The sequence below is a fragment of the Mobula birostris genome, chromosome 19 (assembly GCF_030028105.1).
Source record: "Mobula birostris isolate sMobBir1 chromosome 19, sMobBir1.hap1, whole genome shotgun sequence".
Classification (NCBI taxonomy): domain Eukaryota; kingdom Metazoa; phylum Chordata; class Chondrichthyes; order Myliobatiformes; family Myliobatidae; genus Mobula; species Mobula birostris.
Window position 1 is genome coordinate 19614601 of NC_092388.1, and position 27620 is coordinate 19642220.

General features: G+C 40.5%; 1 protein-coding gene across 1 annotated transcript in view; it reads left to right on the plus strand.

Moving 5' to 3' along the window:
• Positions 1-1678: 1678 nt before the first annotated feature.
• LOC140212461 (inactive ubiquitin thioesterase OTULINL-like) overlaps positions 1679-27620 on the plus strand; it is a 56540-nt gene continuing 30598 nt past the window's right edge. Inside the window, exon 1 of the mRNA XM_072283288.1 lies at positions 1679-1773. Coding sequence (XP_072139389.1) covers positions 1728-1773 — 46 coding nt within the window. The 5' untranslated portion in view covers positions 1679-1727. The remainder of the gene's footprint in view (positions 1774-27620) is intronic.

Consider the following 27620-nt stretch of genomic DNA (forward strand, 5'->3'; position numbering starts at 1 on the left):
TATCATCAGCAAACTTACAGATGGCATTTGAACAATACCTAGCCACAAAGTCATGGGTATAATCTGTCACAGAAAACTGTGCAGCCTAATTCTCTATCACAGAAAGCTATGGAGGCTAAATCATTAAATATATTTCATAAACAGATTTCTAGACACAAAAGACATAAACGTCTTGGGACAGAGCAGAAATATGGCATAAAGAGAGATCAGCAATGATGTAGATTGACAAGAGCAGATTTTATGTGGCCCACCAAAGAGATTTACTCTTGCTTCTAATTTTCAAAAGTTTCTATGAATATATTGTGGGAGGAATATCACCAATATGGCTGCAACAATTAAAGATAATTTACTACTAGCACTTTAAGGGCAACTGGACATGCATAGGTGCTGATCTCCCTAGTTGCACCCACAAATGAAAAAAGAAACAAAACAAAATGGCATCTCCCCCCCCGCCCCTCCTCTTTCCCTTTCTTCTATGGTCCACTCTCCTCTCCAGCCCTTTACCTTTTCAACCCACCTGGTTTCACCTGTTACCTTCTAGCCATCCTCCTTCACCTTCCCCACCTTTTTATTCTGGCGTCTCCTCCCTTCCTTTCTAGTCCTGAAGGAGGATCTCGGCCTGAAACGTCGACTGGTTTATTCATTTCCATTGATGTTGTCTGACATGAGTTGCTCCAACATTTTGTGTGTGTTGCTTTGAAAATGTGATTTAAAAAAATGATACAAGATCTAACGTCCTTCATTTCTCTGCAAGATCTAACGTCCTTCATTTCATACCTTGGGATGTTTTCTAAAATTAAAACACGACAGGTGTTGGTCAAAACAAACGCTGAAAAGTCGCGGTTTGTCAAAGAACTTTGTGTTTGAAAGCGACTATTCAAAAAGGTCACATGAGATTCCGCAGCTGCTACAAGAAAGCGTGAGCAACACACAGAAAATGCTGGAGGAAATCAGTCGTTCAGGCAACATCTACGGAGAGAACAGTCGATGTTTCGGGCCAAAAGCTCTTGTCAGAACATTTGCTTTCGACAAGTTAAATATAACTCACGTTGTCAGAACAAAGATTTTGTTGGGAAAGAAACGCATTGAAGCATTACGAAATGTTCCAAAACCTTATCAATCGCAACCTGTTTTGACCACCAAACAGCACAACCACGTGGCCGTTCATCAAACACAAATGTAATTATTACCTCATTCTGGTATTAACGATTCTGGTATTTGCTAGAGGGGATTTAAAAAAACAGGGCAAGCCACAACTATTGCATTTGTTAATTCTAGGCCTCTGGAAGAAAAGCTTGCTGTAAGCAAACACAGCGAAATGTCAAATTTGGATACTTATTGCCTTGTCGCAATTGATTGCGCGTCTACTCCATCTCACAAATTGAGGTGGAGTACGTGCTTTCATTTACTTTAACTTATCCATATTCGAAACTCCTGCATTCGCTCCCAAACAAATGCGAACACTCCAAATTCCCAGTTCACGTAGGCTGGCAACTTTGCCCTGCCCTTCCCTTCCACCTCCATATAGACCGCGGGTTAAACAGGCGTTCCACAACCACACGGGCAGGCCGGCCTTCTGAGCTGTCACTCCGGTCTCAGATCCTATTGGTCCATCTCATCCCCACGGCGTGTGTTCATTGGCTGCACAGGACTGTCGATCATAACGCGGTAGTGTGCGCCCGAGGTTTCTCAAAGCGAAAGTCACTGAGGCTCCAAGAGGCTGCGGGATGGTGATTTTACTCGCAAACGAAAACATCAACTCCACCGCCTCAGGTAAACAAACGCTGCATCTCCATTTGTTGTTGGGGGTGGGAGTCCACCATGTTATTAGCCCGCCTTGCAGGCTTTCGCCTGCTTGGATGCAAAAGTTTATCTTTTCGCCACTGTATTTTAATCTCGTTCTCGGTGTCTTCACCACCCCTCCAGTAACAACTGCAGACTTCTTAGCTGTTAAGATTGTGAGCATCCGGTCTGCTGCCTGGAAGTTTACCTTCTCTGGGCCAAAACAAATCCTAGCTGCAAACTGACCTCGTTTCCCTCCTGAGCAACCCAAAGTGCTGGAGGAACTCAAATTGAGTGACGTTGATTCTGGTGGTTCCTCCAGCTTTTTGTGTCCGTTGCTTCAAAATCTGACTAGCATCTCCAGTCTCTTGTGTCTTGTGAACTCCTGCTACATTCCCACCAAGCAGCTGTCTTATTTGCTGATAATTTACTACTTGGCTCCCCCTCCTCTTCCAACCTACTGTTGTTAAATTTGTACCCATTTCGTAGATCTCTTTGTGGGATCCTTCCAGTCACGTCTAGCTCTGGTGTGGTATCGAATCAACTCTGGTCAGATTATGTTCCCTCTCCCTTTTGTGGCTGTGACAAAGCCGTTCATCCGCTGAACATTACTGTCATTATGTTGTGATATTTGTTGTTCTGTGGCAGCAGTACGGTGCAATACATAAAATACTATAAATTACAATAATATATGTAATTAAATAGTGCAAAAGAGAACAATATGGTGAGGCAGTGTCCATTGAGAAATGTGATAGCGGGGGCGGGGTGGGGAGAAGCTGTTCCTAAAACATTGAGTGTGTGTCTTCAGGTGTACCTGTACCCCTCACAGTTAACTTTGCACCCACCTGAAGCGACATCCCTGATCACTCCCTGGTTTTCAGTTGAATGTAGTCCCTCAGCAGCAATGTTGGAAAAGTGGGCACTAGTTTCCACGCACAATTATAAAACCTCAGCGGACTGAGATTTTGACTGTCTGTTTTGATGTGGTTACATGTGACAAAGCCTCTGTGAAGTCATTTCAGACTTCTTGCTATATAAATGCAAGGTCTTGGTGTCCAGAATTCTGTAGCCAAAGCACCCACAGAAATTGCTTCATCTTTTGCTGGTTTTGTAGTTTATTTATTCATTGTGATACAGCGTGGATAGGGGCTTCTGGCCCTTTGAGCCACGCCACCCTGCAATCCCTCAGTTTCATCTAAACTAAATTACGGGACAATTTACGATGACCAATTAACCTACCAACCAGTACATCTTTGGATTGTGGGAGGAAACCAGAGCACCCGGAGGAAACCCACGTGGGAACAGCGGGAACTGATCCTGGGTCGCTTGTACTGTAAAGCGTTGTGCTAACCACTATGCTACCAAGCCACCCCATATTATATAATGTACTATGTTTTAGTATATATTTGCTTGTGTTTACTTCCCAGAGACACATGATATCAAGCAATCAAATCCTCTGAGGACACAAATTCACCAACTTTATTCCTGTTTAGGTGGCATATGTTCAGTTTGTGTCCCTGTCACATTCTAGGGAGGTAGTTTTCAAATAAGAAATCCACCTTGAAGAACTTTTTTTTAAAAAAAAGGAGTGACAAAATCTGTAAATCTGAAATTTGGAAAACCAAGATTGCTAGAAGGAACATAACGCAATAGATCTGACAAAATCAGTAAAACAAAAGGCAAGTTTATAATCCTCTTTCTGTACAGGTTCTAATGAAAAATGTTATTTATCCTCAGATGCTGATAGACCTGTTTTATATCATTACTTTTCATTATTACAAATATGATTGTATGGTACTGTTTTAAGGACTATAACTTTGTGGCTTGAATCTCAAATTCAAGCACAGACAGAAATCAACACTCAGACAGACAAGTATGGGCCACAACTTGCTGGGGAGAGTTATCAGCATTTCTCTACATATGTGCACCAAGTTTAAGGATTCCAAAAATTGCTGGCTCTTGCTCAGTCATTTTTTGCTCCCTACTCAACCTGTGTTAATTTGATCCCGGGAGAGGAACAATGAATCTATTGATCTGTCGCCAAGTGGTACGGTCAGCAGCAACATCCTCCAGGTCCTCGGGTCTGATTTTGCACTTCCTTAAAGCATTCTTCATCTGATCCTTATAGCGCTTCTTCGGCCTTCCAGCTGAGCGTCGACCATGTTGTAGCTGGCCGTATAACACTGTGCGGGGTACTCGACATGAGGGCATCTTTATCACATGCCCCAGCCACTGCAGCTGGTGCTGGGTGATCATGGCCTCAATAGTCCTGCAGATGGTCTTTACAAGTATTTCAGTGTGAGGCACCCGCTCACGCCAGGTAATTCCCAGGATGCGCTGGAGGCAGCTTATGTGGAAGCGCTCCAAGGACTTGATGTGACGGCTGTAGGTTACCCAAGCTTCACAGCTATAAAGGAGGGTGGTGACACAGACCGCTTGGTATACGGTGACCTTTGTGGAGGGACGAAGGTTCCTGTTCTGAAAGACTCTATGCCGAAGTCTCCCAAAGGCAGCTGATGCCTGTTTAATGTGGCTCTGGATGTCGTTGTCAATGCCGCTATCCTCAGAGAGAATGCTTCCCAGATATTTGAAAGACTACTGACAGCTTTTCATCATCAACAGTGAAGCGCGCACGCACACACGCACACACACACACACACACACACACACACACACTCCTGGAGGAACTCAGCAGGCTAGTCAGCATCTATGGAAAAGAGTAAACAGTCAACATTTTTCATAAATGCTGCCTGGCCATCTGATATCCTCCAGCATTTTGTTGCTTGCATTTTCAGCGTCTGCAGACTTTTGTTTGTAATAGTTGATGGTAGATCTTCAAAAGGTAAATGTGCATTTACAAGTCGGTGAGGTGAGTCATTCAGCATGGAAACTGAGCTTTTGGCACAACTTGCCTGCGCTGACCAAATTGCCGAACTAAACCTTTCCCAATGGTCTATATTTGGCCCATATCCCACTAAATCTTTCCGAACCATGTAATTGTCCAAATGCCTTTTAGATGTCTGATTGCTCTTCCTCTGGCACCATACTTACTGGAGTTCTTTGAGGATATAATGAGTGCAGTGGATAGACAGAAACAGATGGACATTATTTACTTGAATTTCCAGAAGGCATTCAATAAGGTGCTGCATGAAAGACTTATTCATAAGATAAGGATGCATAGAGTTGGGGGTGATGTATTAGCATGAACAGAAGATTGGTTAACTAACAGAAAGCAGAGAGTTGGGATACATGGGTGTTACTCTGGTTGGCAGTCAGTGGTGAGTGAGTTGCCACAGGGGTCAGTGCTGGGCCTGCAACTGTTCACAATATACATTAATGATCTGGAAGGGGGGACCGAGTGTAGTGTGTCTAAGTTTGCTGATGACACTAAATTGAGTGGAAAAGCAAATTGTGCAGAAGATATGGAGAGTCTGCATAGAAACTTAGATAGGTTAAGTGAGTGGGCAAGGGTCTGGCAGATGGAATACAATGTTGGTAAATGCAAGGTCATCCACTTTGGAAGAGAAAATGAAGGAGCAGATTATTATTTAAATGGTAAAAAAAATTGCAGCGTGCTTCTATGCAGAGGGACTTAGGAGTGCTTGTTCATGAATCGCAAAAGGTTGGTTTGCAGCTGCAGCAGGCTATCAAGAAGGCAAATGGAAAGATAACCTTCATTGTTAAAGGGATTGAATTTAAGAGCAGGGAGATCGTGCTGCAACTATACAGGGTACTGGTGAGACCACACCTGGAGTACTGGGTGCAGTTTTGGTCTCCATACTTGAGGAAGGATATACTGGATTTGGAGGTGATGCAGAGGAGGTTCACCAGGTTGATTCCAGAGATGAAGGGGTTTGACTATGAGGAGAGATCAAGTCTCTGGGACTGTACTCACTGGAATTCAGAAGAATGAGAGGAGATCTTATAGAAGCATATAAAATGAATGGGACAGATAAGATAGAGGCAGGAAAGTTGTTTACACTGATAGGTGAAATATGAACTAGGGGACATAGCCTCAAGATTCGGGGGAGTAGATTTAGGACGGAGATGAGGAAGAAATTTTTTTCCCAGAGAGTGATAAATCTGTGGAATTCTTTGCCCAATGAAGCAGTAAATCAGTACCTCAGTAAATATACTTAAGACAGGGTTGGATAGATTTTTGCACAGTAGGGGAATTAAGGGTTATGGGAAAAAGGCCGGTAGGTGGAGATGAGTCCATGGCCAGATCAGCCATGATCTTATTGAATGCCAGAGCAGGCTCAATGGGCCAGATGGCCGACTCCTGCTCCTATTTCTTATGTATATGTGCACTACCCTGTGTGAAAGTGTTTTGCCCCTTAGATCCGTTTTAAATCTTTTCCCTCTCACTTTAAACATTTGCCCTTCAGGTTTGGACTCCCTCACCCTGGGGAAAGTACATTGGCTGCTCACGTTATCTAAGTCCCACTTGATTTTATGGTACTCTGGAAGGTCAACCCTCAGCCTTGGAAGCTCCAGGGAAAATGGTCCCAGCCACTCCTTATCACTCCAGTCCTGCTAACATCCTCATAGATCTTTCTTGCACCCTCTCCAGTTTAATGAGAGAGTGGCAAGTTCTGTCTGGCCTATTCAGTTGTCAACTTGAAGTTAATGCAGCTCAAAAGTAAGCTATTGAGATTGTTGGTTCTATGTCAGCTGCCAGCAGGACAATCATCAATCCTAATTCCCTTTTATTTCCTTGTAACTTAGTCTCTCACATGGTGCCCATAAATTCTGCCCAGTTCTCCTGCCGGCCATCGACTCCGGAGATAGTTCACGGAAGCTAATTGACTTAAAAGTATATATCTGAGAGGTGGGGGAACTGGAGCCTCCAGAGGAAATGCATGCAGACAGAGAGAACTTGTGAGTGTGTATCCTGGGTCAGGATTGAACCTTGATTACTGAAGTCATAAAATAACAGCACTAACTATTGTGACACCGTTGCTGCATCAATGAAGTAGGCTTTTCGTACATCTACACATACGTTCACTATACCCGATTATTATTCTGTGCTCTGCTTCCTTGTTTACTAAATGACTGACTTTTATTTCCATGACAGTCCGTATCATAAAATTATGTAAACACTGCAAATGTGCGTTTTGATTGCCTTTTGCTATACTTAAGGAATGGAATTTGATTGCTGATACAGTGGGTTCTGGTTAATTGGGACATATCAGGAAGAGTACATTTTGACCATGTTAGGTGGCTGCCCCAATTAGCCGAAGTTTCATGGAAATAACTAAAAAGGTATAAAAAGACAAACTGCCATTTAATTGAGTAAGAAATTGTGTATTTAATGAAATACGTAACAAATTAGAACACTACTTGGCAAAATAAAAACCCGAGACTGGGTAAAATACATTTACAGAAAGCTAAGAGAGATGGAGGTTTAGCATTACCTAACTTTAGATTCTATTATTGGGCAATTAATATTCGACATATGAAATTTTGGTTACTTGACCAGGATGTACTATCCATTCCTAAATGGATAGCATTGGAATTACAATCTGTTCAGGGCTATACACTTGGCTCTATTTTAGGTTCCTCTCTTCCTTTTGATTTGAAATGCCTCAAACAGGTATCTAACCCGATAGTTAAATATACCTTACGTATTTGGTTTCAATTCAGAAAATTTTTTGATCTTAACCAATTTGGGTTAGTGATTCCTATTTTAGGTAACATATTTTTTCCTCCCTCTTTTACGGATCGTGCTTTTCAAATTTGGAAGACTAAGGGTATTTCACGGTTTTTGGATTTATTTTTAGATGGTTCCCTTATGTCTTTTGAACAATTATCTAATAAATATAATTTATCAAGAATACATTTTTTTAGATATCTACAAGTTAGAAATTTCCTAAGTACTATACTTTCTTCTTTTCCAATGCTTCCTCCTACATACGTTTTAGATACTGTAATTAACCTTAATCCATGTCAGAAAGGTGCATCGGCTATGATTTATAATATTATTATGAAACTTAGGAAAGCTCCATTTGATAAGATTAGGGTAGATTGGGAACAGGAATTGGGGTCTATCATTTCCGTGGATGATTGGAGGCAGATTTTACAATTAGTCAATACTTCCTCTATCTGTGCTAAACATTCCCTAATTCAATTTGAAGTTGTTCATAGAGCACATATGTCCAAAGATAAATTAGCTCGCTTTTATTCTCATATTAATCCTTTTTGTGATAGATGTCCGGGGCAGATAGCCTCTTTAACTCATATGTTTTGGTCTTGTCCTACTCTGGAAACTTTTTGGAGAGACATTTTTAATATTATCTCAAAGGTATTGAATATAGATATCTCTCCTCATCCTATTACTGCTATCTTTGGACTACCTAAAATTTCCAGTAATCTTTCTCCTTCAGCCCATAAAATGATTGCATTTCTTACTTTAATGGCGAAAAGATGTATCTTACAACATTGGAAAGAGCTTAATGCTCCAACCACCTTTTTTTGGTTTTCTCAGACGATATTATGCTTGAATTTGGAGAAAATTAGAAGCAATCTTTATGATTCCTCACTTAAATTTGAACAGACCTGGAGATCTTTTATTCAATATTTTCATTTAATGTAATTTTTTTTTCTTCTCTTTTTTGCTCCATATTTATATACCCTTCTTGTTTTTTTTTACTGTTTTTAATGGAGGTCGGGTTTGAGGACGTGATTTTAAGTTCTTTAACTCTACTTGGTTCCAAGTTAGCCCATTGCTTTGCTTTGCTTTTAGTTAGTTGCATGGTGGGTTTTTTTTTGGGGTTTTTTTTTCCTTTTCTCTATTGATATATATACATAAAAATTAGTATACTATTATGTTACCTTAGTATGTTTTGTTTAAAGTACATTGTTTGTATCACTTTTTTTCTGTATTAATATCTCCTGTAATTTTATTATATTCTAACAGTGTATTAGTGCCTATATGGCTTACCTTTTTGTATACTTATTCAATAAAAAGATTTAAAAAGAAAGAAAGAACACTACCAAGACTAATATAGTTCCTAGTAGTTATCAACGGAGGAATTTATCTGGTGTATGTAGCCATGTTATCTTGATTGACTGTAAATGAACAAAATCAGCACATACACCAAGTGTAGGTAATGCCTTCTTACAATTCTTTTGAGAATTGCATCCTTCAAACTTTCATTTTCATTGTAGCATTCAAGAAGATTGTCAAATCCTCTGTAGTTCATAACTTGTCAAGGTAGCGAAGTTGTTTCATTTTCACTCCTGGCTGTTTCTGGCATCTCCAAGCCTGAATGCTTGGAACTGCAGTGAGCAAAACAGTTCTGAATTGTCTTACTGCTTATTTCTTCCCGTCAATAAGAAAAATCACTACTTTTTGAACGCAAGCACACGCAACTGATGCTGTTTAAAATCTCGCTCTGAGCACGGTGTAGTTTCTAACGGCCCCAGAAGTGTACGCTACTGACGCTAGTTAGAAACTTCCCGGCAACATTTTCCTGTTCCAATTAAGTAGCATAGTATCCCAAATAAAAAAGGAAATTCCAGCTATTTTCTTGAACAGTTTTTGTTCTTTAAGAGTGGTCCCAAATAAACGGCTGCCCCGATTAACCGATGGCCCAATTGACCGTAATCCACTGTAGATAATCTTTATTTCTTAACCACCTAATTTGTATCAAGAATGAAATAAGATATCCAATATGTCATCTTAACAATATTTACTTGTCATGCTATTTCCAGAAGTGTATGGACATGCTTTCAAGGGTCCCTTTGCCCTTTCATATTCTTTGCCTTGTTTTGCTTCCCGGTGTGCAACCGGAATTCCTTTGGCTGTCTTTGTGCCCACCTAACCTGTCCATTGATACCCTTCAGTGGTTTACAACTATTTTCTTCTATTCACCACACCATCTTGGCATCTCTTAATTGTGACCAAATTATCTAAAACCTAACCTAAAGCAGTATTATAATCTAAGAAAGAAATCCTATATATTTAAGAGAAGAGGTTATAACATTTGCTAGAAAGTAAACTTGGCATATAAATATTTAATACCTAAAGATATCATAAGGTAAATCACTGTAATTTCCATTGACTTCTCTGGAGAAGTGAGTGAAAAATCACAAGTCGTTGAGCAGAATATCACTGACAGAGCTTCTGGATTCCTGTCCTTAACTATGCCTCTGCATATCTCAGAAGTTGCTGTCAATATTGTCATTTTTTTTAGATTATTTTATATTGTTGAACATTTATACCACAGTTTTATCCTAGTTATTGCAAAGAATTTATTTTTCATGTTATAATGTATTACCTATTTAAAGTACATATACTGTATTTAAGTAGTTTTTATGAAATATGTTTCACAATAATCTAGACATTCACTCATAATTCATTTGGCTACTCCGAAGTTGCTGCTAGCTTTGGGGTGTAGAAGGGTCAGCTGACAGTGAAAGATGGAGCTTAAAACTAGCTAGCCCTGGCATTTAAATCACACTAGCCCAAGTTCCATCTGTGGTCTATAAACTAAATTATTTTACAACGATTCAATGGTTCCAATGGCTAGAAGATCCATTTTGCTGAATTGGAAAGAGACCAATCCTCCCACCACATTTCACTGGTTCTCTCAAACTATGTTGTGTTTAAACTTAGAAAAAATTAGAAGTGTTATTTATGATCCCTCTATTAAATTCGAAAAGACTTGGAGGCCATTTATTCAACACTTCCATATGATGTAATTTGACCTTTTCCAAACCTATTCTATTTCTTTTAAATATATGTCGAGAGGAGCAGAGTCGACGACACTAATGATTTTTTTTTTGATTGACATAACAGCCCATGTTTTTCTTTCTTCTTGAGTTTAGTTGGTTAGTATTGTTTAGGTTAGGTTTCCTTTTGGGGGTTTTTTTTTTCCTTTTTTCATGTTATGCTTTTTTAAAAATTTTGTATATTACATTTATATTTTAAATAAGTTAACCACAACAATGTAATCCCAATAACTTTGTATGAATACTATGTTATGTTTATCATTATGAAACTAATAAAAAGATTGAAAAAGAATGATTCAATGGTTCCATTTAATATCAGAGAATGCATACTCTGTACAACCTGAAATTCTTGCTCTTTGCAGACATCCATGAAACAGAAGAAAAACCTCAAGAAGAAAAACTCCAAAGAATGAATTTCTGTATTTAACTCGTATATTTAGTGTAGTATATGTTTAATGTTATGGAAACATAGCCCATGGTCTTTTTTTTCGTTGATCTGTTTTAGTTATGTTACAGTACTTATTTTTAATTTACGTTCTTTAAACTAAGTAAAATTTTTGAACGTGGCTCAACCTGTGTGGATTACTTACATATATTGTAGGTTACGCATCCTGTCTGGACACATCACAGCTCAGTCTGGCAACTGCTCTGCACGTGACCTCCAGAAACTGCAGAGAGTTGTGGACACAGCTCAGCACATCATGGAAACCAGTCTGGCCTCTATGGACTTGTCATTGCCGCAGTAAAGCAACCAATATATTCAAAGACCCCACTCACCATTCTCTCTTTACCCCCACCCCTGCCTTCCATGGACAGAAGATATAAAAGCCTGGAAGCATGTATAACTAGGCAGAAGGACAGCTTCTACCCCACTTTAGTAAGACTATTAAATGGTTCCTGAATACAATAAGTTGAATTCCTGACCTCACAATTTACCTCGATATGATCTAGTACCTTGTTTCCCTGATCTGCACTTCCTCTGTAGCTGTTACACTTTATTCTGCATTGTTCTACCTCAATGCACTGTGTAATGATTTGATCTGTATAAACAGTATGCAAGGCAAGCTTTTTGCTGTATCTTGGTATGTATGACAATAATAATCCAATTCCAAATTCATTTTTAAAAATTATTTTCCTTTTTCCTTTGTTAACAACATTTACCTGGTTACAATAAATTTGTATCTCAGAACCACCTGCGTCAACAAATATACTATCTTTTCTCAGCCAGAAATGTCTTCAGCACACAGTCTCTTTAGGCTCAAATGTAGGTTTACTTTGATTTAATGAATGAGGTCAGAACAAATCTGTAAATTGCCTTGCATTTACCATTATTACATATTATTAGCAACACGAGATGCTGGAGGAACTCAACAGCTCAGGAGGTATGAATGCAGAGTGTATGTTTTGGTTTAAGACCCGGGGTCTTCACCCAAAGCATTAGCTCGGCATTTCCCTCAGCAGCTGCTGCCTGGTCCTTGAGTTCTTCGAACATCTTGTGTATTGCAGATTCCAGCATCTGCAGTTCTTATTGTCTTCTGTATTTAGTAGTCTTGTTGTAAATAAGGCTCCAGGGAAGAGTAGCCATCATACCACAGAATTTTGTGTTGAGTTTTAAAGTGATGTAGTTCAATCCAGAACTAGCATCCAAATCAAACAAGCTACAAAGGCACGAGGGATGGGATGATTAATTGGAAGCAACATATAAAGATTGACATTAAAACGTATGGCTAGCATTTAAAGAAATAATACATTTTTGGAAAAGAAAAACAAAATTTTAAGGCACAAAAGCACAGAAAGAAAAGTGGCCCTTCTGTGGCTGCTGGGAGATCGGAATCGAGTTCATTGTACTGACATATGTCATGAAATTTGTTGTTTTGTGGCAGTTGTACAGTGCAATACAAAAAATAATATAAATGTATTGTTTGATTAAGCATTTATTGTTTAGAGAATTCATTATGGGTTATATGTAGAAGTATGTGAATGGCATATGTCATTAAGCCACCACATCGTTAGTGCGTGCCTCACTAAAGTAAAAATGAAATTAGGGTGCACACGCTATTTCTGGCTCCGTGTTTTTCTTTTGATTCAGTTTTGGAGTTACAAAAATATGAAGTTATAAATAAACTGATTTATAAAGTTGCCTGAAATAGCCTAAGCATGGGCAGTATTTCAAAGTGAAATGAGTTTGAGGGGGGATAAAAAAGAAAGTAAATGTGAATGAAGCACAAAATCATTCGTAAAGGCTTCTGAAGGTATGCAAAAAGGAAACAACTAGTGAGGCAAATGTGCTGCAGACAGAGGCTCCTACCTGCTTCAAAAAGGCATTAATCTTACTGATGCCCAAGAAGAGCAGGGTGATTGGTCTCAATGACTATCACCCAGTTGCACTCACTTCTACTGTGATGAAGTGGTTTGAGAGGTTGATTGTGGCTATAATTAATTCCTGCGTGAGCAAGGACCTGGACCTACCACTACAACAGGTCCACAGCCGATGTAATTTCACTGGCTGTCCACTAAGTTTCAGAGCCCCGAGACTACAGCAATACAAAGCGTGAAGTGCATCCAGCTGCAGCTCCTTGAAGACCATTTGGGATTGGAGGGTGAGGAGATAATTGGTCAGTTACGGGAAAGTAGTCACCCCTAGGTTGCAGGAAGTGGATAGCTGGGTGACTGTCAGGAGAAGGAATGGAATGGCAGTTAGCGCAGAGCACCTCGTGGCCATTGCCCCCAGTGATAATTATACTGTTGTGGAGGTGACCTCCCAGGGGAGTGCCACAGAGACCCGGTTACTGGTGCTGAGCATGTGTCTGTGCTGCAAAAGGGAAAAGGGGAGAAGAAGGGAGCAGTAGTGATAGGAGACTCAGTAGTCAGGGGAATAGAGAGGAGATTCTGTAGATGTGAACGGGACACCCGGATGGTATGTTGCCTCCCAGGTGCCAGGGTCAGGGGCATCTTGGAGAGGTGGGGGAGTAGCCAGATGTCTTGGTACATATTATTGTGAATGACATAGGAAGCAACGAGGTCCTGAAAAGAGAATTTAGAGAACTAGGCAGAAAGCTGAGAAGCAGGACCTCCAGGGTGGTAATTTCTGGATAGCTGCCTCTGCCACACACCAGTCGGGGTAGAAGCAGGATGAATTGGCAGACACATGCGTGGCTGAGAAGCTGGTGCAGGGGACAGGACTTCGGGTTCTTGCATCATTGGGATCTCTTCTGGGGGAGATGTGACCTGTACAAAAGGGACAGGGTGCACCTGAACCCGAGGGAAACCAATATTCTTGTGGACAGGTTTGTTTAGAGGTGTTGGGGAGGGTTTAAACTAATTTGGCAGGGGGACGGGAACAAGAGTGAAGGGACTCAGGATAGAACAGATGGTAAAAATGCAAAGATAACGTGCAGTCAGAACGTTAGGAAGGGCAGGCAGATGATAGGACATAATTGCAGCCAGCAGGGTGGGTATCAGTGTATTAGGGATGCAGAATCAAAAAGGGTAGCAAATACAGTCCTCTAGGGGTTATATCTTAATGCACAGAGTATAAGAAATAAAGTGGGTGATCTTGTTGTGCTTTTACAGGTTGTCAGGTATGATGTTATGGCCATCATTGAATCGTGGATGAAGGATGGTTGTAGTTGGGAGCTGAATGTCCAAGGTTACACATTGTAACGGAGGGATAGGAAGGTAGGCAGAGGGGGTAGCATGGCTCTGCTGGTAAAGAATGGCATCAAATCATTATAAAGATGTGACATAGGATCAGAAGACGTTGAACCCTTGTAGGTTGAGTTAAGAAACTGCAAGGGGAAAAGGATACTGATGGCAGTTTATATACAGACCTCAAAACGAACCGGGATGTAGACTACAGAATACCAAGGGAAATGGAGAAGGCGTGTCAAAAGGGAAATGTTACGATAGTCCTGGGAGACTTTAACATGCAGCTAGATTGGGATAAATCAGGTTGGTAATGGATCTCAAGAGTGAGTTGTTGAACACTTACGAGATGGCTTTTTAGAGCAACTTGTCATTGAGCCTACCAGGGGATCAGCTATAACAAGAGAAAATCTGCAGATGCTGGAAATCTGAGCAACACACACAAAATGCTGGAGAAACTCAGCAAGCCAGGCAGCATTTAGGAAAGGAGTACAGTGGACGTTTGGGGCTGAAACCCTTCGGCAGGGTTTTGGCCTGAAACGTTGACTATATTCTTTCCTAGGGGATCAGCTATACTGGATTAGGTGCTGGGTAATACATCAGAGATAATTAGGGAGCTTAAGCTAAAGGAACCCCTGGGAGAGGGTGATCACAACATGATTGAGTTCAACTTGAAATTTGATAGGGGGAAAGTAAAGTCTGATGTAGCAGTATTTCAGTGGAGTAAAGGAAATTACAGTGGTATGAGGGAGGCGCTGGCCAAAGTAAATTGGAAGGAGATGCTAGCAGGGATGACAGCAGAGCAGCAAAGGCTTGAGTTTCTAGGGAAAATGAGGAAGATGCAGGATAGATGTATTCCAAAAACAAAGAAATACTCAAATGGCAAAATACTACAACTGTGGCTGATGAGGGAAGCAAAGCTAATGTAAAAGCAAAAGAGAGGGCAAAGCAATAATTAGCGGGAAGGTAGAGAATTGGGAAGCTTTTAAAAACCCGCAGAAAGCAACTAAAAGAATCATTAGGAAGGAAAAGATGAAATATGATAAGAAGCTAGCAAACAATATCAAGGTGGATTGAGAAAGCATTTTCAAATATGTAGACAATAAAAGAGAGATGAGAGTGGATATAGGACCGCAAGAAGATGAGGCTGGAGGGCAAGTTGGTCAGTGAAGTTAACAGAGAGGAATCCACATGAGGGAACTAACAGGTCTTTAACAATGATGCTTGTTTTATCTTTCTCTCTGGGGACAAATACTTTAGACTTGAGCACAAGTACTTGCCTGACAGAGCAGTGTGGTACCATTATTAGCTCACAGCCATCAGGCTCTCGAACCAGTGGGGATAACTTCACTTTCCCCAACACTGAGCTCTTCCCACAACCTATGAACTCGCTTTAAAGGACTCTTCATCTCATGTCCTCAATATCGTTTATTTACTCTTTTTTTTCTTCTATTTCCATAGTTTTTTGCGCATCGATTGTCCATCTTGTGTGTGGTTCTTCATTGTTTCTGTTGTGGTTCTTTGTATTTACTGTGAATGCCCACAAGCAAATGAATCTCAGCGTTGTATGTATGTACTTTGATAATCAAATCAATTTGAACCAGAGGGATGCTCTGGTATCACTCTTATTCTCTATCACGTAAAAAAATCGTCTGTTATTATATAACATTTGTGCAAATTAACTGCTTGGTTTCCTGCAAATTATTAGCCGAGCACAAGGTAATTCATTAACTGTAAAGGCCCAAGAGGCAAGCTGATGCGTGAGAAGTACTACTGAAAGGAAATCGATTTTGTTGTTGCCTCCAGATAGTGTTTTTTTAACTTTGCAGTTGCCTGCGGTAGTAAGTGCACCCAGTAGAAACAGGCAGCGGCAAGTTTAATACACATAATCTGCTTCATAATATGATGTAACTTGGATTCAAAAGAAATTCTATTTAGTGATGAACTTATTGATTAAAGACATGTTTTGTTACAGATTTCCATTTCCAATAACAATCAATTTGTTCAAGAAATTCTATTAGATTTTGGCCATTTGCAGTCACATTAATCAATTTATATGAGTATCCCAGTAGAATTTTATCTTGCTCCTTTTCTCCCCCACAGCATTAATGGTGACTAATTTCCATTCCACTTTTTGAAGTGGGAGGCCACTCCTCAGAATTGGAATGGAATGAGTCATCCATAACTCTGAGGGAGAGAGAAGAAAGGAGCTAAAAAAGAAAATCTAATTCTCAGCAGGCTAGGCAGGATTATTCGTTTTTACTATTGTAAAATCTTTGTGTTGCAAGTGTATTGCTATTGATCAAGAATGGAGGAATATGGTAATGCAGTTAATTGGGACATCAATAATTGGAGCACCTGCTTGTTTGGGACCAAATCTCAAAGAACAAATACTAATCAGGGGGTGGGGGTGGAAATGGGTGGGATTCCCATTGTCTATTTGGGACACTATGCCTCTTAATTGAGCCAAGAGACTGTTGTCTAAGTTTCTAGCTAGTGTCAGTCATGAGCACTTGTGTGCCTGCAAAACACTACACAGTGTTTAGAGCGAACAGTTTTTACATAGCGTCAGCTGTGTGTGTTTGAGTTCAAAAGCAGTGATCTTAGTCACTGATAATTGGCGAGAAATTAGCAGTAAAACAATTCTGAACCGTTTGGTTCAATGTTCAAGCATTTGTTCAAGCATTCAGGCTTGGAGATGCCAGAAATGGCCGGGAGTGAAAATAAAACAATTTCACTACTTAAGCAAGTTAGCAGCTACAACGAATTTGAAGATATCAACAATCATTTTGAATGTTGCAATGAAAATGAAGATTTGGAGGATGCAATTATTGAATACATTGTATGAAGGCAGTCTATTATCTGCAATAGGTGTACTGCGAGATATGTTCATAGTCAGTCAAAAGAACACAGCAGCGTACACTGGATGAATTCCTCTGTCGATAACTATTAGGAACAAATACACAGTTTTACAGTGCTGTAGTGGTATTGTTAGTGTTCTGATTTGTTCTGTATTTCATTTAAATACATAGTTTGTCACTCTGCTAAATGGTAGTTTGCCATACTTTTAAAAAATTATTTCCATGAAACTTTAGCTAATTGAGGCAGCAGCTTAATTGGCCCAAAATGTACTGGTCCCAATGTATCCCAATGAACTGGAATCTGCTATATTTAGTATATCATCCTGATCCGGATCTAGTGGTGATTTTGAAATAATACCTGTCCTCCTCAGATAGATTGGAAAAAGATTGTCAAATTGGCTACCACAAGGGTCAGCCACTATATGTTTCTCTCTGAATGCTTTTGAATGTTGCTTATATGATGTCATGTGCTTGTGATACCGCTGCAAGTAAGTGTACCTGTGCATTTGTGTACTTGTGCATATGACTTAAGACTCAACTTTAACTTTGATAGGTTTTATGTAAATCAATATGGGAAAAAGAAGACCTATAGATTTTGAGAGAGATGCCCAAATTCCAATTTAAATTTGGGGTTGCAAATGGAACCTTTCAGACTGGTCATTTTTAAAAAATATTTAAGGTTGTGTACAGTGTATGTTGCTCTCTGTGAGACTGAAGGAGAGAGATTAGTGAACTGGGAGGGTATTGCTGGGATGGGGATTGTAATGGGTGTCAGTGTCAAGATTAAGTGTGATCATGTGAATGATAAATGATACTGACTGAGTAGAATTCACTCATTGTGGACCAAGGCATAACTCTTAATAAAGTCCAAACAACAGTTAGTGTACTTGCACATTAATCATACGCTAAAAGAATTAATGCAGTGGGCTTTTCCACTCCTCAGAATTGGGATGGAAATTAGTCATCCTTAACCCCGAGTAGGAGTAAAGGAGGAACACAAAAAAGAAAATCTAATGGGATCACTTAAACAAATTGATTAATGTGACTTGAAATGGAATGTAAAGGGTCTTTTGCTTCACTGGGGATCTGTGGAGTATTATAGTTATTTGGGGATCACCTGAATTTGCATTACTGAGCTTGAAGTTGCACTCTTTTTGATTTCACCCCTCCCATATGAGGGGCATATCAAAAAGTTAAGGGCAGGTTTAAGGGAGAAATCAAGAAGGCAAAAAGGGGGTATCATATGAATTTGGAAGGCAGGGTTTAAGAGATTCTTCAGTATATTAACAGTAAAAGAAGACTAGGGAGAGCCTGTGCCTTAAAGATTATCAGGGCTGCCTATGTGTGGTGCTGCAGGAGGTGGCTGAGATTTTAAATGTCCATTTCTCCTCAGTATTTACTAAAGGGAATATCGTGGATGCCAAAGAAATGGGGATAATAAATTGTGAGGTCTTAGAATATGTGCATCTTATGAGGAAGGAGGTAATTGCAGCCTTAAGGGGAATTAAGCTGGGCAGATCCTCTGGACCTGATCAAGTGTACTCCTGGACTTTATTGGAGGCCAGAGAACAAATTGTGGAGGTCCTTACAGAGATGTATGCTTTGTTTTGTTGGGCACTGATTAACTTCCAGAAGACTGGAGGTTGGGTAATGTTCTATTGTTCAAGGAAGGACAACAAGGGAGCTACTGGCCAGGGAACCTGACTTTAGTTACTGGAGGAAATTCCAAAGGCCAAGAGTTACTAACACTTAGCTAATCAAGGGTTGATCAGCAATAGTCAGCTTGGTTTTGTGTGTGGGAGGTCTATCTAATGAATCCTTTGGAGTTTTTTGTTGAAGAGATAACTAAGGCTAGATAAAGGTAGGACATTGCATTTTGACTATATGGATTGTCATAAGACCTTTGACAAGGTCCTGCATGACAGGCTGATCTAGATTAGGCCTCATGGGATTCATTGGAAGCTAATGAGGTGGATTCAGGATTGGCTGAATAGGAAGCAGAGGGTGATGATTGAAGGTTGGCTCCCTGGAGGCCTGTAACCAGTGGGGCACCCCAGCCGTCATTATTAGGATCTCTGTTATTCATTATTTTTGAAAATAATTTGGAGCAATTAGCATGTTTGCTGATGATACTAAATTCAAAGGTTTTGTTGATAGTGAAGCAGGTTACAATGAATTACAAAAAGATCTTGATCAGTTAGGGAGATGGGCTGAGGAATGGCAGGACACTGATAAGTGTTGTAGGTCATAAGGACCTGGGCATCCAAGTACACTGTTTGTTGAATGTGGCTACACAAGCAAAGAAGACATTTTTCTTGTTGGTCTTCATCAGTCAAGGCACTGAAATTAGGATCGGGGCATTATTTTGCAGTTACTCAAATTGGTGAAACGGTACTTGGAATGTTGATCACCCTGTTACAGGACAGATATTGTCAAGCTGGAAAGCGTGCAGAAGAGATTTGCAAGGATGCTGATAGGACCAGAGGGTCTGAGTTATAGGGAGAGGTTGGCCATGTTGGATTTTTATTCCTTGGCGTGCTGGAGAATGAGAGCTGCCAACGTCATAGAAGTTTATAAAGTCGTGAAGGGGTATGGATACAGTGAATGATCACAGTCTTTTCCCCAGGGTTACGGAGTCTAAAGATAGAGGACACAGATACAAGTTAAGAGGGGAGAGATGTATAAGGGACTTTAAGGTAACTTCATGCACAGAAGGTAGTGAGCGCTGGAGTAAGCGGGAGAGGTGGGTACAGCTGTAACTTTTAAGAGCCATCTGAATAGGTACAAGGTGGGAGGAGCTAGGAGGGCTATGGGATGAATGCAGACAACTGGGACAAGCGGAGTGATGCTGTGGTCGGCACGGACTAGTAGGGCTGAAGGGCCTGTTGCTGTGCTGTATGACTCCACGTCTTTGCTCAGTCAGATCAAGCACACAATGCCTCATGGTGTTCTGTTGATTGATTGCAGTGTGAACAAATTTCAGCTGCCAGCTCTTAACCCATAACCTCACATCAAATCCTTACCCAGCTACTTTTAAAAAGCCACACTGGCTTCTGTTGTACAACCTTTGCCAGCAGTAAAAAAAATCAGACCTCCACTCTTCCTTCTGATTTAATTTCTACCATTTACAGTAAAAAAAAACATGTCCTTTAGCTGCTGAACTCTCTCTCTTGGGGGAAATGGGTTCTTCCTGTTCAGCTGATTGAATCTACCCTCTGCATTTTTGTACTAAATTTCAGTCATCCATCTTCCTTCTTACAATTAGATTTCTCCCACCCTGACTTCATAAATCACAACGGCAGCCCCTCTCATGCATTCACATTCTACTAGTGTTCTTCCTTCAGGATTCTGCACTGTATTCTAGCTGCAGGTTAACTTGTATTTTATGAAACTTTAGTGTTAATATAAAGCCTACTTTTGCATATTTTTGCATTGATCAATGACATTTCCTGCATTCTTCTTATTTCTCTGCATTCAGAGATTTGTAGACATTGCCTCATAATGCTGTGTTTCTTTATACTCAGTTGATTGCCATTTATCATGCATATCTTGCCATGCTTGCCTACCCCATCTGTGTCAGTTTGCATTTCTCAGGATGAGTTCCACTTTCCACTTCTCTAAACATTTGATCAGTCCATTGATATCTTCCTGTTCACAGCAACTGAAAACTCCCATCTGGAGCTGTGTTTCCTTAAACTTGGTTTGGTTTGGATCCAACTTCCTGCTTTTTAATTTGATTTCACCAAGGCAGAGGAGGTGGTGGAATCGAATACAGTCACTGACTGTTAGGGACATTCACTCGGTCAAGGTATAGGAGGACATGGACTTGTGCAGGCAAATTGGATTAGCATAGATGGGGACCACTCAGTCTGATGGGGAGAAACCCAAAGGGTCATGCAGATTGTTGGTGTTTTTGACCCAAACCCTGCGTGAGGGCTGAGAGTTAAGGTGAGATGGCCAGCGTCAAGAGGAGAATAAAGATAGATTTAGCAGCATGGAGATTTTGGCAGGCTGCAGTCAATGCAAGAGGTCGTTTGTTGGTGAGGCAGTGCGAGGTATAAAAAGAGCTCGGGGCCCTTTGGGACTTTTTGGTGGGCTACAATCATAACGATTGATTAGGCTCTTAGCAGGGCCAGTTAAAAGAAGCGTGGTGTAGGCGGAGCGACCACTGTGTGAGTGGGCAGTGTTAAAGTGGTCAGGCTTTGTCTCAACAGGCTGGGGCAAGCACAGGCAGAGGTCTAAATAAGTTTCTAGTACGTTTTTTCCCCCTGTTAGTACATAGCTAATGCAATGAGAATGGGTCCAGAGTTAGTGGCGTGTTCCTTGTGTGAGATGTAGGAGCTTTGGGAGACCTCCAGTCTCTCTAATAACTACATGGGCATGAAGTGCACTGAGCTGCAGCTTCTGCAGTTGCGACTTGATGACCTTCAGCTCATATGGGAAATTGAAGTGATCGATAGGAGCTACAGTGAAGTAGTCACTCCTAAGTTGCAGGAGGCAGGTACCTGGGTGGCTGTCAAGAGAGGGAAAGGGAATAGGCACTCCCCCGACCTACTGGGAAAGGCACAGTGACCTCATCTCTGGCACTGAGTCCATCTCTGTGGCTCAGAAGGGAAGGAGGAATAAGAGCAGTGAAGTAGTGAGAGGAGTGGATAGCAGATTCTGTGGACGTGAAAGAGGCACCCGGATGGTATGATGTTTCTCGGGTACTAGGGTCAGGGATGCCTGCCATATTGAAGACTGACGCAATATTATTATTTATTTAGTCTGCCATTTCTTTGTTCCCCATTACTGCGAGAGTGTCAGGGGGCAGAAGTAAGTGTTGTTTCTATTACTAAGGAAAAGGTGCTTGGGAAGCTGAAGGGTCTGAAGTTAGACAAGTCACCTGGACTAAATAAACTACACCCCACTGTTCTAAAGGAGAGGGTTGAAGAGACTGTGGAGGTAGTAGTAATGATCTTTCAAAAATCACCCGATTCTGGAATGGTTCTGGAAGCCTGGAAAATTGCAAACATCACTTCACTCTTTAAGAAGGGAGGGAGGCAGAAGAAGGGAAACTATAGGCCAGTTAGCCTGACTATAGCAGTGGAAAAATGGCGGAGTTTAATATTAAGGCTGAGGTAGGTTTTGGGGTTCTTGGAGGCAGATGACAAAATAAGCCAAAGTCAGCATGGTTTCCTGAAGGGAAAATCTTGCCTGATAAATCTTTTGGAATCCTTTGGGGAAATATCAAGCAGAATAGACAAAGGAGAGTTGGTGGATGTTGCGCAGATGGATTTTAAGGCCTTTAACAAGGTGCCGCACATGAGGCTGTTTAACAAGATAAGAGCCCATGGTATTACAGGAAAGGTGCTAACATGGATAAAAGATTGGCTGACTGGCAGGAGGCAAAGAGTGAAAATAAAGGGGGTCTTTTCTGGCTGGTTGATGGTGACCCATGGTGTGCCTCAGGCATCGGTGTTGGGACCACTTCTTTTCACATTGTATATCAGTGATTTGTAGGACGGAATTAGACTTTGTTGCCAAATTTGCGGGTGGTACGAAGATGGGTGGAGGGGTGGGTAGTGTTGAATAAGCAGGGTGTCTGCAGAAGGACTTAGATTGGGACAGTGGCCAAACAAGTAGGGTCATGCACTTTGGTGGAAAGAATAAAGGTGAGGACTATTTTCTAAGTGGGTAGAAAATTCAAAATGAGAGTTGCAAAGTGACTTGGGAGTGCTCATGCAGGATTCCCTCAAGGTTAACTTGTAAGTTGAGTCAATTATAAGGAAGGCAAATGCAATGTTTGTATTCATTTTAAGAGGACTAGAATACAAAAGCAACGATGTCATGCTGGGGCTTTATAAAGCATTGGTCAGACCGCACATGGAGTATTGTGAACAGTTTTGGGCCCCTTTTCTAAGAAAAGATGTGTTGCCATTTCAGGAATGAAAGGGTTAACATATGCAGAGCATTTGATGGCTCTGGGCTTGTCCTCACTGAAGTTTGGAAGAATGAGAGAGGATTTCACTGAAACCTGTTGAATATTGAAAGGCCTAGATACAGTGGATGTGGGGAAGATGCCTCCTATAGTGGGGGAGTCCAGAATCAGAAAACACAGCCTCACAATAGAAGAACATCCATCTAGAACAGAGATGAGGAAACATTTCTTTAGCTAGAGGGTGGTAAATCTGTGGAATTCATTGCCATAGATGGCTGTGCAGGCCAAGTCATTGGGTATATTTGGAGGTTGATAGGTTGTTGATTAATCAGGGTGTCAAAGGTTAAGGGTGGAAGGCAGGAGAATGGGGTTAACTTGGTGCATGTGTCAGCTTTTAAAATAACACAGGTCTCAACTTTTCTGCTGTAGTTGAGGTTCTTAATTATCCCATCCAGAATTGAATATGAAGTTCAAAATTGTTGACTTTAAACCTGAACAGCACACCAACGAGCATGAGTTATGTTGTTACTAGAATGGATTTATTAAGTGTTGCAGATCTTAATTTCTGGAAACAGGAAATTAACACTGTCTGTTGAAATACACAACCGAGTTGGATATCTGTGATCATAGCAAAAACTACTCAAAATATTAAGCAAGTCATTTCAGGAGAAACAGAATTAATAGATGGGATATTGTGGAGTAGGGCCACCACATATCACTCAAATATGAGATAGCCAATTGCCCAAACTTTACTTGGTTCAGGTCCATAAGGTTGCCATCTCATAACATGAGTTGGCCAGTACAAGTCTTTTCTATGAAAATATTGTGAACTTCTTTGAAAGCGAAGGACCGAACACCAGCTTTACCAGCTATCAAAGTAATCAAATTTTCAGTATTTCTCAGTATATCTATATTCAGAAGGACTTAAAAACTATTAAGATTGTTGAGACTTTTTAAATCAACTTGAAAACATCTTAAACCACTTAAGGATTTTTAATGGCAAATGTATTATTAAAATATGTTTCTTTCCTGCAGCAGTAAGAGTTTGATTCACTTGAATGGACCTGTCCCTGGCCTAATGTGCTGCAGGATGTATGAGCAAATTCCCCACCTGAAATGTAACTGAAGGACAATCTGCCAATGCAGCCAATTTGTATCAGCAAGTTCATGTGTTATGATAAACACAGTAAAGTCCCCAAATCTAGCTTTCAGGGTAAATTTCAGCATCTCCAGGCATGAATTAGCACAATGGTTCATGTAAATTAATTTATTCTAAAATTTCTTGTAAACTATTTTTAATTCAGTTAATGTTTTTTTTGGATTTTATTTTATTCCCAAAATGAAAGGTATACCTGCCAATTGTAACATCAGAACAGCCAGTTGCTGGTCTCTGCTCTCTTTGCAGGAGCAACCTCTCTCTCCCTCACTGAAGAGAGTCTGAGATATCAAAGTGCTGAGTTGTAGACTGTAGTTTGATGGACTCGGATCAATGACTCTTTGGGGCTTCTGCTGCTTGCATGACAGGAGGGGTGGGGTGGGGTCAGTGCTTCTGCTAGCGTGGGTGGGGGGGATGCTTTTTGCTGTTGCTTGTGGGAAAGGAGGGGATAGTTGGGCTTTGATTTTTCTATCATTCTATGGGGTTTCTTTGTTTCGTGGGTGTCTATGAAGAGGACAAATTTCATTCTGTGTACTGGATACATTATCAGTGGCATAGACCAGATCAAATGTGTGCTTTTGCAGGGTGGCCCTCAGTCCACTTTCATCCAAACAGACACACAATCATGGAAAATGCTACAAATTTCCCACTTTATTCCATTTGAAAGATGTCTCATTTTTTTCCAAAAATGTGTTTGCAACGTACTTATAGATGTGCACCTATTGACAATGTGCTGATATAATCCCATTCATTATTCTGAAAGCTTTTGTTAGTTTTCTTTTGGAAGCTGCATAAGGAAGAGGCCTCTTCTCATTTTGTGCTGCTGGTCTACATTTGTGTTTCATAGTTAAAATCAAAAAGGCAATGAGCTATCTCAGTGCAAGGGTGTTTTCATAAGAAATTTAATCTTGGTAACTGAGAAGTATCTTCTAACTGACTCTTCAAAGTACTTAAACAGAGAACTGAAACTGAGTTTTAATAGAATTTGTAGAGTGGTTCCTTTTAAACTGTTGTGATTAACAAGACTACTGAGAAGGGAAGTAAATACTGTAAATATTCATTTAAAGAGGAGCATAGAAAATTCTTAAAATGTGAAATAAATTCTACCTTAAATGATTGTGAATGCTCCTCTAAATAAGATTTAAACAAATGATTATACAATTCTCACCATCGTGGCAATAAGGTCACACAGTATTTAAGGAAAAGATTGAGAACTTCCATTGAGTGCTTCCCTGTGTAAGTATTACACCCATGTAAATAAATCTCACTTCTGCTAGCTTAGTATGCCTGTTATATGGAAGTTATTTTTATGAGAAGGACTGTAACATTTCAAGATTATGGCTTACCATCACTTTGTCGAGGAGATTCAAGTGTCTGTAGTAAATATTGGCCTTTCTAGTGACACTAGTATTATATAGAATGTATAGAAAACTTATATAAGTTGCTTTAATAAGCAAACCACTATAGGTATCACTATAGGTATTGCTAGCTGAGATTAATCTTCAGCTAAGGTGCTAGGCTGTCAATCAAAGCTTTGGATTCCATCAATCAAAATCAGGTTTAATATGGCCAGCATATGTTGTGAAATTTGTCATCTTTGTAGCAGCAGTACAATGCGATACGTGATAATATAGAGAAAAAACTGAATTGCAGTAAGTATATACAAAAAATAGTTAAATGAGAACTGCAAAAAAGAGAAAAAAAGTAGTGAGGTAATGTTCATGGGTTCAGTGTCCATTTAGAAATGGATGGCAGAGGGCAAGAACCTGTTCCTGCATCGTTGAGTGTGTGCCTTCAGGTTTCTGTATCTCCTTCCCGATGGAAACAATGATGAAAAGAGGGTGTGTCCTGGATGGCGGGGGTCCTTAATGATGGAATATAAACTCTCTTCCAATCCATATGCTCACAGAACTTCCTTACCTCCTCGGTGTTGTTCCATAGCAGGATGCAAACTGTGATATTAATTCACCAAAAAGTAAATTGGTTCCTTAAGGTCCTCATAACAGGGAGGATGTGGTGAGGATAAGCTCCCACTACCTATTAAATGCTCCCAGTAGCGTGTGTCTCAAATACAAACAAGTCCAGCTCCCGGCCTTCACGTGTGGCTTAGCTACTAAGTCTGGTGGAACTGTTTCTACTGACAGGAGAAGGAGCAAAGGTGGGTTACTGACACCTTAAAACCAGTTGCTTTTGGCAGATGGGGCTCGTCAGCCATGGTTGGCAGCTCATCTAGAAGTCAAACAAGGCAAGCAGTTACTCTGGCTTATTCTCAGTCTTTATTATTGCAATGTTGATGGTGAGATGCCACAAACTTCCCTTGGGAGTGGTGCTAATCTTAAGAACTAATAAGAAACTGTTCGGTGTACAGTGACTGCACTCCATAACCGTGGTTACCCAAACCTCTGGTACCTGAGCTGTGGTACTTGGATGACCTTTGTATTTCAACATTCTCAGAAGCCAATACCAAAACATTATAAACAATTTAATAACACTGACTGGCCAACTGAGTATTTCTAGCATTTTCAAATTCGTTTCAGGTTTTCAGCTTTTGCTAATTTTTTTTTTAACTTTCTGAAATAGAAGTAGGGTTATTAGAGTCTGTTTTTGTAGTTTGAAACCTATTGAAAGGCCTAAGTAGAGTAGACATGGGGAGGATGTGTCCATTATTGGAAGAGTATAGGCCTCAGGGGCAAAGCAGAATAAAAGGATGTCCCTTTAGAACAGAGATGAGGAGGAATTTTTTTTTTTATCCGGAAGGTGGTGAATCTGTGGAATTCATTGCTACGGACAGCTGTGGAGGCCAAGTCATTGGATATTTTCAAAGTGGAAGGTGATAGGTTCATGATTAGCAAGGACGTCAAAGGTGAAGGGTAGAAGGCAGGAGAATGGGATTGAGAGGGATAATAAATCGGCCATGATGGAATGGCAGAGCAGACTCAATGGGCCGAATGGCTTAACTCTGCACCTGTGTCTTATGATCTTAAAAGCATATGAGAGGATGGGCTTGAACTCAACATCCATGGGATAAATATCCTCCACTAAACTGCTCCCACTGCACCACATTGCCTTCAAACGATAAAGGTTCACAAACACACCCTAAAAATCAGGGACCACCTCCCATATCATGGGAAACACTTCTCAGTAAGGGCAGAGATTGATGAAATTTGTCGTAGTGTCTTCAGTGTACCAGCACAGCCTTGGGTTATATGAAGGGTGGGTGTTTGAAGATCAAGACCTGAGACTTGACCACTATTCTGAACTGACTCTACAATCTACAAACCCACTTTCATGGACTCTTTATAACTCGTTCTCAGTATTATTTTTATTTGCAGTTTGTCTTCTTTTGCATGTTAGTAGCTTGTCAGTCTTTGTCTGTTTACCTATCCAGTACTTGTGTATTGGGTAACATATATCCAATAACATATATCAGGTAACAGGGGTGCCGGAGCAGGGGTTGGCACGGGTGCAAACACACCAAGTCCTGAGACCAGGCAAGGTCGTTTGATTCCAACTAGCTGAC